The 13744-nt window shown below is 36.9% G+C and overlaps 1 protein-coding gene across 2 annotated transcripts in view; it reads right to left on the bottom strand.

Annotated features, from left to right (window-relative positions):
- The window catches only part of MYOF (myoferlin), a 104797-nt gene that overhangs the window by 18103 nt on the left and 72950 nt on the right, over nt 1-13744 (bottom strand). For both annotated transcript variants that reach the window (XM_054033985.1, XM_054033986.1), the window contains 8 exons: nt 12468-12579; nt 10633-10710; nt 7491-7672; nt 7234-7392; nt 6999-7097; nt 6541-6702; nt 5869-6034; nt 4690-4766 (listed from right to left, as the gene is read on the bottom strand). In XM_054033985.1, the coding sequence (XP_053889960.1) occupies nt 4690-4766; nt 5869-6034; nt 6541-6702; nt 6999-7097; nt 7234-7392; nt 7491-7672; nt 10633-10710; nt 12468-12579 (1035 nt within the window). The remainder of the gene's footprint in view (nt 1-4689; nt 4767-5868; nt 6035-6540; nt 6703-6998; nt 7098-7233; nt 7393-7490; nt 7673-10632; nt 10711-12467; nt 12580-13744) is intronic.

Raw genomic sequence — 13744 nt, 5'->3', positions numbered from 1 at the left:
GCAGCTTTAAAAATTGTGGTCATTCTATAGTCTGAAAAAATGTGAAGAATTATAAATACTCACAACAACTTTCACAATCGCAAAATTAATTATATAATTTACATTATGAATAAGGATCTTCCATGAAGAGCAAATATTGTACCACACTTATTTGGAAGCAATGATTACCGCTAATGATTTTCTGTGTTTGTAGCACCCATTGTGTTCTAATTTAGAGGTATAATAATTAGATTGTTGTGCAAACCAAAAGAAATCCAGAAAATAGCATATGAGTATACAAACCCAAATGTACTACTCAAAATTCCTCATTTCTATAATGAAGGTAATTGTCCTGTTTGGATATTAAAATGTACTGTATTTCAGTCATCATGGCTAACTTTAAGATAAAATCAGAAGTATCCCATGGTAACAAATAATTTCATACTGTATGAGGATTTATGACAATTTCTAAACGAGCAGTTTGCCCTCAAACTCTGATTACCTATCTGTTCACCTACAGGTATGTAATAAATTTAAAGACCTTGCATTTTTTAATCTACATTTTTTCACTAATTCACAATGTTGAAGATAGATGAATGACAGTTTTTCATGAAAACAATGTTGTTTGCCTTGCTGTGCAACAAGCTTCATTCTTAACTCTGAATTAAGGGGATTTACCACAAAACATAATTATTTATGGTCTCTGAATCTTTCATCAGAACGTAATGTTCAAGGTGCTGACTGGTTTAAGACTAATTTTTTTCCTGATATACCGTCAAATGTCTTTTCAAACAATATTTTTAATAGCTTTGAAAAATGTTTAAAATCTAAATCCCACAAATCCCCACCACAAACTGTAAATATGATCTATATTTTGGATGCTGTTAAAATTAATAAGCAATGTTCATTCATAAAATGCCAGTGATTTAGGCTTAAATCATTATAGATAAATTGAGATTTTGGAGAGAAATATTCACATGGCAAAGACCAGATAAAATAATTTATCAATTTCTTTAGCTATCCAAGGACCTTATTATGTATTATTATAAATGTTCTTTCATAACAAATATTGAACTGCTATTTATTTATCTGCTCCAATTTATGGAGACCCTGTACTATCAGCCACAGTTGAGTCTTAGCAAGGTAACAGAATTATGTTTTTATTTACTGTTGATCAATCAGTATGTTTTCCCCTGGAAAATCTAATTTTAAACAAAATCCAAATATTGGTAGTAGGGCTGAACCAATCATTAATTCTGAGCTGTAGATATATGACATGTAAAGGAACTGGAAGAACTCCCTAGTAATTGTAAATATACTACTATACTTCATATAAAAGCATCCTTCACTCCAAAATCTCTCTACAGAAGAATTATCAAAAGAGAAGTGAAAGCCACATGACCAAGGCACCTAAATCCCCACTTGGTTATCTTCATGCATTAGCTTCATACATACATGCACTGCTGTTGGAGAAGCCATTTTGCTGAGTGCTGTTGACATACTGCTTAAGCACTGGAAATTGGAATGTAATTGATGAAATTTCTGCAACTGGGCCCTTAGTGTGTTATCTGTACATCACATATGCTTTCCAAAAATATACTTTTAATTCTTCTAAAGAGACCTTTTATCATATGGATGCTATTAGTGTATGCAATGCAACATTATATTTACTAAATTGATGTCCAACTCTTAAAAAAAAAAAAAAATTGTCGAGCACACTGTATAGTATTTATAAGTTTTCCCTTCTATGGGTGAAATCCTGGCCCCATTGAAGTCAATGAGAGTTTTGCCATTGACTTCACTGGGACGAGGACTTTTACCTTAGGCATCTATTTTGTATATAATTATTAACTGACATAAAAAAAATCTCAATATGGATTGGGAACTTGGAAAGCATTAACATGATTAGATCAGCAGGCCGGTTTTGTTTCTACTATTTTATGTTAAACAGCAAGTCCCTCTGTGTGAGAAAGTAGAATATAGGGAAACGCATTATTATGAGGTCTCTAAATGAGTCCACTCTTTCTGACATTAAGATCCTGAATGAGTAGTGAAAAAAGAATGTGTACAGTACATTCAATGAACACGTTAGAAATAGGGGCCAAGCCACAAAATTTGGATCTGAGTTTGAACTTTTCCAAAGTTCTGGAGTGTTTTCACTGACCTCTGTAACATTAAAAAATCTTTACTTGTATAAAGGAAAAGGTGGAGTCACACAAACCAAAAAAAAAAAAACAAATTAAATCCCAATGTTGACTTATGCTTAAAATTTAATATGGATGTGCATAAGAAAAAAAACAGAGAAAAAGTTCCTGTATGTTTGAAACGTATGGTTTCCAAATACAAATTTTATCATTCTGCTTTTATTTTTTTAAGAAAAAAACTGCTATCAAAATTCTGGCCTGTATAACTTAAAAAAACCCCAACACCCTTTAAAAATATTGTTTGGTTTGTCTGTGTGTTTTTTAAAGAAATTTGTTAATTAAAAGCATCTACAATCAGTAATTTTTGAAAAAACCTGCAAGCTAGGGGACAAATTTTGCAAACATAAAATCAGTGGGATTTGACCCCAGGTTTTAACAAAGACCAAACTTTTGTAATTGAATTATAAATACCTGTAAAATAAGGTTTTATAATGGGATTGCTGAAAGAATCAGAACTTTGAAGAGATCCACAGGACAGAACAGAAAGAAATATACATGATGCCCTGGGCAGCAGAAACGTTTCACTTGATATGAATTTGGGATGGCCTTAATACTAAGGGGGTGGCAAAACTATGACTGAGATACAACTGCCATTCCAAATGGCGTCAATAAATCCTTTATACCATGGTCTTGATTCTCTACTCCTTCCAAAGGGAAAGAAGAGAGCTAGCTGGGGCTCCCTGATTCATGGGTGTCAAATCCCAGTGGCAACTCAAATTTACACCAGTGGAGGATTGGGCAATTTTTTACCATGCCCCTCAAATCACCCCACTACCACTATCACCACACTGCACTCCCTTCCTTCCCCCAATGCCAAGGTGGAGGGGAGGGGCAGTTAGTGCGGAAGGAGGCAGAGAGTTCCCTTGTGTAAGGGGAATGTTTCATTGGCTATCTCTGGCTAGTTCCAAGTCCTTTTGCACTGACCAGAGAAATTCCTCCCCCTGCATTTTGTTTATTGTACTTATTTTTAAAATGTTTGGAAAGCATTACAATTGTTAATTGTTACTATATTTTGCATGCCTCTCTCTGCTCCTTGTTTTATCTTGCATCCACAAATCCGGCATCTCCTGGAGGTCTCACCAAAAACTTTAAGCTTAGTGTGGTTAAAATTAAAAATTGTCACTGATTTCTTCCTCCAAACCCTCTCCTTTTCTGGCTTTTTCTCTTACTGCTGATAACACCATAATTCTCTCTGTTGCTCACAAAATAACCTGGGGACATCTTCGACTCCTCTCTCTTTCTGTTTCTCACATCCATAGTGTAACCTTCAAGCTAAATTAGGTAAAATGTTTTAAAACAGAAACAACGCAGAAGACTCGATATTTTGGTATTTTGATGTACCTGGTCAGCCATATGCAAACTGCAAATGCTTTCCAGAGGTGACTGTGTAAGTGAATGGACTAAGCCTCACACTACTTCTAGCTGAATGGAAAGGTTGGACAATGGACTGAATGTATACTGTTAGCTGCTTGAACATATTGATATATCTATAGTCTGGTATGCCTGTGATAAACATCTGCTGCTTTCACTGGCACTGTTTATATAGCATAATTACAGAGCAGCTACGCTACATGAAAGACAAAAGGGGATTGCATAGAGAGGGATCCTCAGTAAAGCAAGAAAAGAAGCATCAAAAAAATATAATGCACATCATAACTGCAAGCCCCAATGACAAAAGAAAAAAGATAAATAAGCACAGAAGTAGTTGTTTAAGATTTAGTGTGTTAAGCATTAAATCTGGGTGAATAGCTCAAAAATGTTCAGCAAGTGCTTGCTCAAAAACTTGAATTCAACACCAGTTGTGTCTGTTGTTGAATTCACTTTGGCTTTTGTGGATGCTTTCTACGAACAATCTAGAAAATGAGTTTACGGGCAGGAGTAGTCACAAAAATATTTTGAATTGTAAGCAAATATTCAAGAATATTCACAGAGCACAGGTTTAGAACTTGTAAATGCAAATATTCACAATAGAAACCTGATTTTAAGTGTAACTCATCCAATCAGGAAACAGAAATCTGCCATATGACCTATGAGTTCAATAAACCAATCAACACTTCTAGAATTTCATATCTGAACACCTGCAACAAACTGCTCATGAATGATCTGAAGACCAAAAATTATTCACCAAAAGTATTTAGTGAACAATTCGGAATAGGAAATAATTTGAAAAGTTATAAACTGCTCACAGACAATTCATGAACAGATGGAATAAACTGACTGAGAATACATTATTATTAATTATTTATTCAACTCTACTTTGCATGAAATACATCATTTCAATGTTAACCATAAGAAAAAAAGTAATAATAATTAAGATACTTCCTTTGCTCCCCTGCCACAATACAAATTTATTTTAAATGACACTCCAAAATGCTCCACCAATTTTGCAGTTGCTTCTGCGACTTGGGCAGAAAAGCTTACAGAAATCCAAAATTGTATGCTAAGTAGTTGTTAGTAAATCATGTGTCCAAAATATGAAAGTCAAGCATCAAATTGCAAAGATTACCTGAGCTGCTAGTAGTGGCTTTGTGTCTTCCATTTCAATGACCACATCCCGACGAGGCACAGCAGACAGGAGGCTAACTGTAAATGAAATATTTTCTTAAGGTGAAATATGCCAGTCAATTTTGCTATCAGAATTTAAATTCAAATGTTATAGAAGTTGTAAAAGAATTTATTTGGTGTGGGTTTGACTTTTTAAAGCAAGCATTTATTTGCAGTGTTTTGTTAACTGCTACTCAGGATTAGCTCTTTAAAGAAATTAGCAAGAAATAGCTATGTTACATACATACTTTTCTCTCTCACACACACATACATATCAAAAGCAATGGAGTTTGAAGAAAAAGCCATAATGGGACATTTTCAAAGCTGCAAATGGCAGGTTGGCACCTAATGCCTATTGAAAGTCAGTGGATGTTAGACTCTTACCTGCCATTTATGGTTTTCAAAATCTTCCTATTGCAATTGAAAAAAAATGGTGCCTATATGCATAATATGACAGTACAGTATAGTGAACTGATGTGGTCCATTAGGAGCCTGATCTTCAAGTTGATCCATGTGGGTGCTTATGTGGTCCAAATGCATGGAGCAGATTAGGTCCTATGTTTCCATGCTACTTCCTTTTTTTAAAAAAGCTACTGTGGTATTTCCATCCATTCTCTGGAATAATGATGATGGCTTTCTAAGGAGCACTGAACATAAACTAAGTAAAAGATGGGAGGATTAAATAAACAATGGCTTTCTGAATAAATTTACCCATAAAATATAATGCCATCTTCATAATAACTCCCTCTTTGCTTTCAGTCTTTTATCTTTCTCCTTGAGTGTCATTCTCTACATCAGTACTACCAATTACAACAGTCATTTAAAGGTAGTTATATTGCATGCATATGCTACAGAAGCCTTTTGGAGGTACCAGCTGATCCAATGGGCTGACACTGTCTGTTGTAAGAATACAGACATTGCCCTGTAGGTTGTCATCTCTCTTCTGAGGCTCTATAGATTACCGCATTGGTGATTAATACTGTGAGTTTGATTTTTTTACTCCAACCACACTGTCACTAACTTAATAAACAACACTAGGTGGCTATAAATCTATTCCATATATATAGTGAACATTCAAGGTGGATTACTCCAATCTTCCTCAAAAAAGGAGGAGAATTGTTGTCATCTTCTAGCTGCCTACCTTTTAGTTGTGGTGCAATGTCTTCCCTAGTAGCGTAGGGGTCACAGCGAAAGTCTTCTAGGGACTCAATGGTACACTGTCCCACAACTGGTTTCCGTCCGAACTGTCTGTGGTCTATCACTTTAATGACTAGTGATGGAGCATATATCTCCTCTTTGGGCAAAAGCTAGAAGTTAAAAATAGAGTTTAGTTGCTTGTGTTTAGAACCATGGTAGATAAGGAGAATAAAGAGTTTTCGCCTGAGTAAAGACTGCAGGATTGGGCCACAATCTCAGTAATTTAATACTAAACTCTCATGATCTATGCATGTATATTTGCATACATCATGCAGCTCCATGCTGTACTAATTAAATATCAGTATAATAATCTTTTAAAAATACATGTATTGCCTCAAAGTAAGATTTCCCGAGCCTCAGATATTACAGTGATGAGGGCCGTACCTAGACAGATCTATAGACAGATCATCAACATAGTCATATTGATTAGTAGCATTTGGGAAGAAATGTTTAACTACCATTATGAGAATTTTCAGACTCCAAAGATGAATGTCTTACATTAAGTCAAAGAAGAATTGCTTATTCCTTCTATTGATTTTTCTACTAAAAACGAAACCTAGAGTGTAGAACATTTAACACTACTGAAGATCTTTGCACTGTAATTTTAACATCATACCACTTTCATGAAGAGTACAGAATATGGAAAATTTGGTGTCTTTTTGAGGTTTTTGATCACTACTGACTCCACCATTTCACCACCGCACTCTACAATGAGACTTGGAGAAGTAACAGAAGCCATTTGGTAGTTTTTCATGTTTCGTAACCCCCAGGCAAGAATCTGTAAATAAAATCCAGTATAGGCATTACTAAGGGAAATCAGTGTGCTAAAAATGATACTGAAATAATAACTGGAAGGGGAAAACAATGTCTTTCCAATTATAAGGTATCGCTGACATATACAGAGAGAGAGAGGTGTTTTACTAAAAAATGTTAATGACACTATGCTGGAAAATAAGCCATCTGTATTTATTTTATTACCACATTATTTATGGAAGAAAATATATGAAGACATTTTCTACCTTCAAGATGAGATTCCTCTCATTATATTCAGTTAATTTGAGCAGCATACACTACCTCAATAGCAGTGAGCTGAACAACAGGTCTAATTCCTTGAGGTACCATGTAAAGCTTTGGTGCTCTTTGTGATGGAAGAATTGGAAGGTTGGAGCCATTCTATGAAGACAAGCACAGAAGCACAAGTTTCTGTCCTTTTTCTTAAACAGAGTGCATTGTATATAGTAAAACATTCACAACAGTAACTGTTTCAAATACCATACTGTGTGGAAGAATATATATATTTTTAAATTACCTTGTCCCTCAGAATAAGCTCTGCAGCTAAAAGGATGCTCCCACAAGCTTTTCCTCCATTCATTACAGGATACCAGAGAAGCTTAGGTGCGATATCCACTCCTGGGTTTAGCTTTACCATAGGAGAGCAAACACTTCTTCCTAGAAACTCATCTTTGCCCTGGACAAATTGGCCAATCAGAAATCATAAACTTTAATTAATCTGCTCTTTCCAAGTAAACAACCAAAGGGGAATCAAGACAAAAAAAATTCACATACCACTTGGTCATTGTCAAAAAGTTCAATAACCACATTAGGTGGATTTTGTACTACTGTCTGTGGGTCTCCATAGATTTCAATTTCATTAAATATAAGCGTTTGGTCCCACATGGGATTCAGAGTTGCATGGATGATCTCTGTTGTTTTGCTTTGATGGAGGAATGAAACATGAGCATATGGATCTGAAAGACCATACAAAGATGTAGAAAACATAATTAAAAAAATAAAAAAAGCGTGGCCAGATCCTCAGCTGATGGAAATTGGCCCATGTACACCAGATGAAGATCTGGCCCACATTATTTTCCTTCCCTCTTTGTCTCCTCCCAGTTCAAGTCACTTTACCTCAGTCTATAACAAACACCTATGGATGGTGATAGCAGGCAGCAAACAACCCTATTACAAAGTATAACATCCCACTGTACTGATTAGAAAAATCTTATCCTGCTAGTATTAAAAGCAGTGCATGTAACTCTAAAATGTAATATTCATAGACACCACAGTGAAAGTGTGGTAGAAATACCTGGATACATAACTCTCCACCTACTGTAATGAATATGTAACCCTCTGAAGTGGAAGGGTGTTATGTACGAACCTCTGCATGTGAGCTATGAAAACTAATCTGACCTGAACCTTCACTTATTCCTCCATTGAACCTTTCTTGAGGCTTGAAAAGTTTACCATTTTTCCTTCACTTTCACATGCCTGTGTACTTCCTGTTCTAGCTTGAATCAGAAGTTCAAGTGCCTTAACACCATCACCAATAAATAAATAAATGAATAAATAATTTTGGCCTGATTATAAACAAGGAATGTCCAGAAATCTCCTGAGGAGATTTCTAATCCGGTCTTGGGGACCAAATATTGCTTAGCGGAGCTAACCCGGAGGGGAAAAGAAACAGATACAATCCCATTGCCCTGGGTACTTGCCCACCATAACTGTCAAAACTCATCTGTGAATTCCCCATGATGATAGGTATCCCAGTTTTTCCTTTAAAAAGTCTCTTCACTCTGTGTATGTTGCATCATAGCATTAAAACCTATCCTTTCTGTCCAAAGCACTCAAGAGCCATCAAGTCACTGGCGGTCCACACAGGTGAATCCAGTGGCAGAATTTAGGCTGTTACAAGATTGGTAATATTTTTCATGATCAAGCATGCCTGGATTTGAAACTACAACTTGGAGGTGATAGTCTTCATATTTTGTTACTAATTTCCTGAGCCATCTGGTTCTCTCTTCACAGCCCTTCATGATTTACAAATACATCATCACACACAATGGAATGGTTAACACAAAACTGATGATGAACTTTTAAATTCTCAGTTTGGTTACCGCAGAGTTTGCTCTGTGCACATCTTGAACACCATAATAATGTGTGTAATGATTAAAATGTCCTATGAATCAGAAAATTAGCCTGAAAACTAAAATGAAATTTTGGCTATACTAGACTCCTCTTACAATTACTGATTATATCCTCTATCTAAGCTTCTCCTTGATGCCTCTGTTGATGTACAACTCAATGGACTCATAAATAATACAAAGAGATCATTCTAGTTCTGACTAGTTGCTGAACAATAAATTCTACCAGGCTATTGCACAGATCAAGCTTTGGCCTCAAACATGCTTATTTATGGCAGCCCCCTTCCTCTTGTGAAACAGAACTAAATGATTAAAGTGTTCTAGGCCTACTATTACGTAGACCTCTAAATCATTGGGATCTCTGAAGAAGGTATCTGATGATGGATATTAACATTTCCTGTACAAATTGCCATTACCAAGCACCAGAGGCTATTTTAAAGGTTATCTTTAGGTCAGTTTCAACAGCCTCTAGCTAAGTAACTAATCCAAGTTTTATGTACTTTTATGTAAACCTTCAAACATTATTGCTGTTAAAGTACAAGTTTAGGCATTTAGGTTTATGTGCGTCTGCATCTGAGGTATCCGTCAATTAGGGGGGGGGTTGTTGTAGATCCTTTGTATTTCTTTTTAAGAGCTGCATATTCAGATAAGTCCAAAACAGTGACATATGCTATGTACATAGAAATTGAACTCAGACAACATATGAGAAAACAGCATCACTGCTACAATATACTTCATTCTATGTTTCTATAACAAATTATGGAATGCACTAGATATGTTCAATTAATAATAAAAAGGGAAGAAGAGGAAGAGAGAAGATGGAAACGTGGAAAAACAAACAAACCCCCTGAAAAACCCAGCCCCCCCATCCACAGTGTATTCATTCTATCCCTACCCTGTTAGAAGTTCAAAGTCATGTTTATACAGTATCCCATTCTGTCCACGCAGTGGAATTTTTCATTGCAACTAACAAACATTAAATACTTGAGTACCTCATTAACTTTCAGTTTACTCTAGATTACAAAGATACAGACTGATACACACAGGTAGAAATATCTAAGACTTTCCTTATGGATGGAGCTATGATAAAGTCATACAAATGAATACCAGGAGTAAAAATGATTTGTCTGATCATCATGCTACCATGGATAAACTACTAGTTTATAAATCTTTACAATAGATCATGTGGCAGTATTGCCTATTAAGGGTAAAACATTTTTAGTTCCTGTACAATTAAGCACTAATGAATACCTTTGTACAAATAAACAAGACTCATGCTTAGTAGTAAGGTACATATAATCTGCAATTTCTGTACAAGTCAATATTAGTGCTAACGTAATATAAAACTTTAGATAAGGCAAGAACTTGTTGATACAACAAGCAGATATAGCTTGATTCACCTCTGCTACCCTATGGGGGTGGGGCAGGGTTACACATTGCATAGTCTTGGGCCAAAAAGGAGAAGCTAGGGCCCAGGAGAGATTCATCCATGGGGAAGTATAAGCAATGTTTGCACAACCTCTCTCCCTACAGGAGAGATGCTGGGAGAGCTGCCAAGGGGGTACTGCTGAATCAATGCATTTCCCAGATGCACTAGCCACCCCTCTTTGTTGGACAGTACTGTGCACTTTGGGGATGTGCTGGCCAGCTCCGGATCCCACTCAGTAAAGCTGTAATTACTGCCATAGGGGCCTACAGCAGGTGAATCAAGCTATCCTATAGCTGAAATAAGCTATTCATTCATTGTAGGGAGTGGGTTTGTTGACTTGAATAAGATTTTTCCATACCTGAAAAGCTGTCTTTGTCTAAAGCAATAAGATTTCTTGCCTGATAGATGTAGCAGCGAAGGTGGTAACTATACACTCCTATACAAAATAAACAAAATGAGAGTCCAAATGTAGTGGCTAGAATTAAACGAGTGTGATTCTTTTAATTAGGCTATTTTGCATTTATAAAACAGGTATTCAATGGCTTCTCAACCAAAGAACGAGCAATTTTAGCACCATGTATTAACTTGGTTATTTGTGACCAGTGTACTGGTACTATCAGGCTAATGTATGGGAGCTGCTTCTACAGCCCAGCACAAAGTAGATGAAGATCCGTAGAATGGGATAAAATGGATGCCATTCAGTTTTTTCCACTTCTGACTCTGCAGGAGACTTTAAAAAGTCCTAACAAATTACTCTGTTCAAAAGAATCTGATAATCAGATGTAACTTCTCATGCACCTGTCTGCAATTATATGAGATTAGAGGTCAGGACCAACAGTTCTTTCTTCAAGACTTTGAAGGTAGAAGTAGCACTGAAAACTGCAGGATTCACCCCAAAGCAAGCTAGCCCCGAATGTATTTTTGAACATTTTTTAATTCCTCTCTGTCTGCCCCAAATCCAGAATGTTGGTCAATACAGTTCACTGGTTTACTTTGGGCCAAAGCCTGATCCCACGAATTCAATACAAGTGTTGCCATTGACTCAAAAGGGAGCAGGATCTTATTTAAGCATATTAGACATTTTATTTAAAACAATAAAATTCCATAAAATAGTTTTATTAGCTCAACATCTGAAGATCAGAGGGTAAATAGAAACAAAAGTCTGAACTGAAAACTTTTTTTTTTGGCTTGGCTTTTTATTTTCAGCTAAATCCTATTTGAATTCTGAAAACCAGTTAAAGGGCTTGTAAACCAAAGCTCTAGTTCCTTCCTCTGATACTTCCTCCTCTCCCCTCCTCCCCCCCAGTGTATGTTATGCTCAGGATAGGTAATTCTTCATTTTCCACCATTGCTTGGTACAGTAGAATTTAGCAAGCTGCTCCCAGACTTATTTGACTATAAAGGGAGAGGAGACAACTCAGGGGTACCCGTAGACTTCAATAAGAGCATGTGTACAAAGAGATGAGCTGAGAGAGGACTGTTTGGATCTAGATCTGGATTATGTTTAGATTAGGGTTTGAGGCTGAAATGCAGCTCAGTCTTATATTCAGATTTGGCAAGGGTAAATCTGGTTGACTGCTTTGATTAGGTAGCCAATGAAACAAGCATTTGGCTCCAAAAGAGTAGAGTGAATGGAGGGTCAATAGCACAACTGTCCATATTGCACTATTACTATCAATCTACTTTAGGTATCTGTAAGGCACCTATCAACATGGGAATTAAGCATCTCTAAATTTTCATATAATTATGAGCTACTAGAGATTATTTGACCCATATTCTTTAATCCAGTTTATTGTTTTTGGTCCTGTTCACTCAAATATTTTTATTAACTTTTCTCCTGATAGGATTTATATTTAGATCTTCAAATGATGGAAACAGACAAAGTTGAACATTATTAGCTGTATTATGCATTGTTTGTCTTCCAGTAGCCACTCTAGGCCCCAATCAAGGATCTGACCATCATTGTGCTAGGAGATGCACGAGCATATAATTAAAATACAGACACTGTCCCAAACAATTTACAATCTTGGTTAGTAACAAGATGCAACAAGTGGATGCGACATGTACGCTGGTGGGGTGTGGGGGAAGGAGGATGGGGTAACAATGTGGTTCACTACCTGGCTACTGATTATCAGTGATCGGTACACATACAACAGAAGTAAGTCATTAAGCAGGGATCTGGCAAAAACCTACTGTCAAAACTGCAGGAAACAATTGGAGTGTTGGCACCAAATACACGTGTGGCAGACTCCTTGGCTTTTTCCGAGCTCTTTGCCTCTTCTTCATCAAGGCTAGTGTCTGCTCCCTAAAATCATATACAAAACCAAGTTCACTGACATTTACATATACAGAAATAACCTGATCTTTATGTTAATGGCTTCTTATGTACACACTGGGCTTCATTCGCTCCTGTTGGGGCAAGAAGAGGTGCAAATTGTACTTCCCTGAACAAATGAAGCCTAGTGTACTGCAGAAGAAGTTCATGCTTGGCTGCAGGCAAAGGTGTTTGCTCTGCCACTCTCCTTTGGGAAGACAATTTTTAAGTTGCAGTCAGAGCGCTATAGAAATCAGTCTGGTAGTCATATCCACTTCCTGGCCAATGCTGCCTGATTTTGGGGGGTAAACTGGCCACTTGCAAGCAGGGCAGATGAGAAGGAGGGAAAAGAGGGAACAATTGTTTTGGAGGCCTGAGCTTGGGGGACCCCAAAATGTATAATGTCTGTGTAAATAAAGTGAAATGGGAGGAGCTGGAATGCCAGTGAACATGATGTACCAGGGACCCCCATTTCTCTCGATGAGCCTGCCTGCAAGCCCCCTACCCTGGCCACCAACCTCCTTTAGAGAGCTATTCTGTTGCTGGGGGCGTTATCCCCCCAGTTACACTGGCACAAGCTGGCAGCAACTATGAGCTGTATCTAGCCCAATATTTATTAGTTAATAAAGGTTAAAAGGAACAGACACTAAAAAGCAAATTTTCAAAACTCCATGGGAGTCAGGCCCCGGGGAAGTGGAGGAAAGAAAACAGATATTATAAACTAGATGCCTGTTATTTGCTGCTTATGATGCAAAACAAGAAAAAAAAAATGTAGAGCCACTGCCACAAACTGGATTTTCCCTAGTATGATGCCACCATACTTTCTGTATCCAATATCCTAGTAAAATATATTCCTTTTTCACACTATGTTCTTTATACGATTCCCTAGTTAATGCCTTAGCATATACAATGTATCCTTTCATAAACCTATGCAATAATTACATTGTGATGATCTATTAGTGACCATATAGATATCTTTCTATCTTCCCCCCCGCCAATTGTTTGATTGCCTCTAGATGCAAATATCCAGCAGAGGCAATGACTGCCCAAACCTATTACTGACACAGTTACTCTTTATGCATTTAATTTATACCCTTGAGCAGCTTTACTATAGTTGGATCAGCTCCTTTGCTTTTCCAGGTGGGTGGGTCACCTC

This window comes from Malaclemys terrapin, chromosome 7 (assembly GCF_027887155.1).
Source record: "Malaclemys terrapin pileata isolate rMalTer1 chromosome 7, rMalTer1.hap1, whole genome shotgun sequence".
NCBI classification, from domain to species: domain Eukaryota; kingdom Metazoa; phylum Chordata; order Testudines; family Emydidae; genus Malaclemys; species Malaclemys terrapin.
The sequence above is the reverse complement of the archived record's forward strand: the minus strand, read 5'-3'. Positions and strand labels throughout refer to the sequence as shown.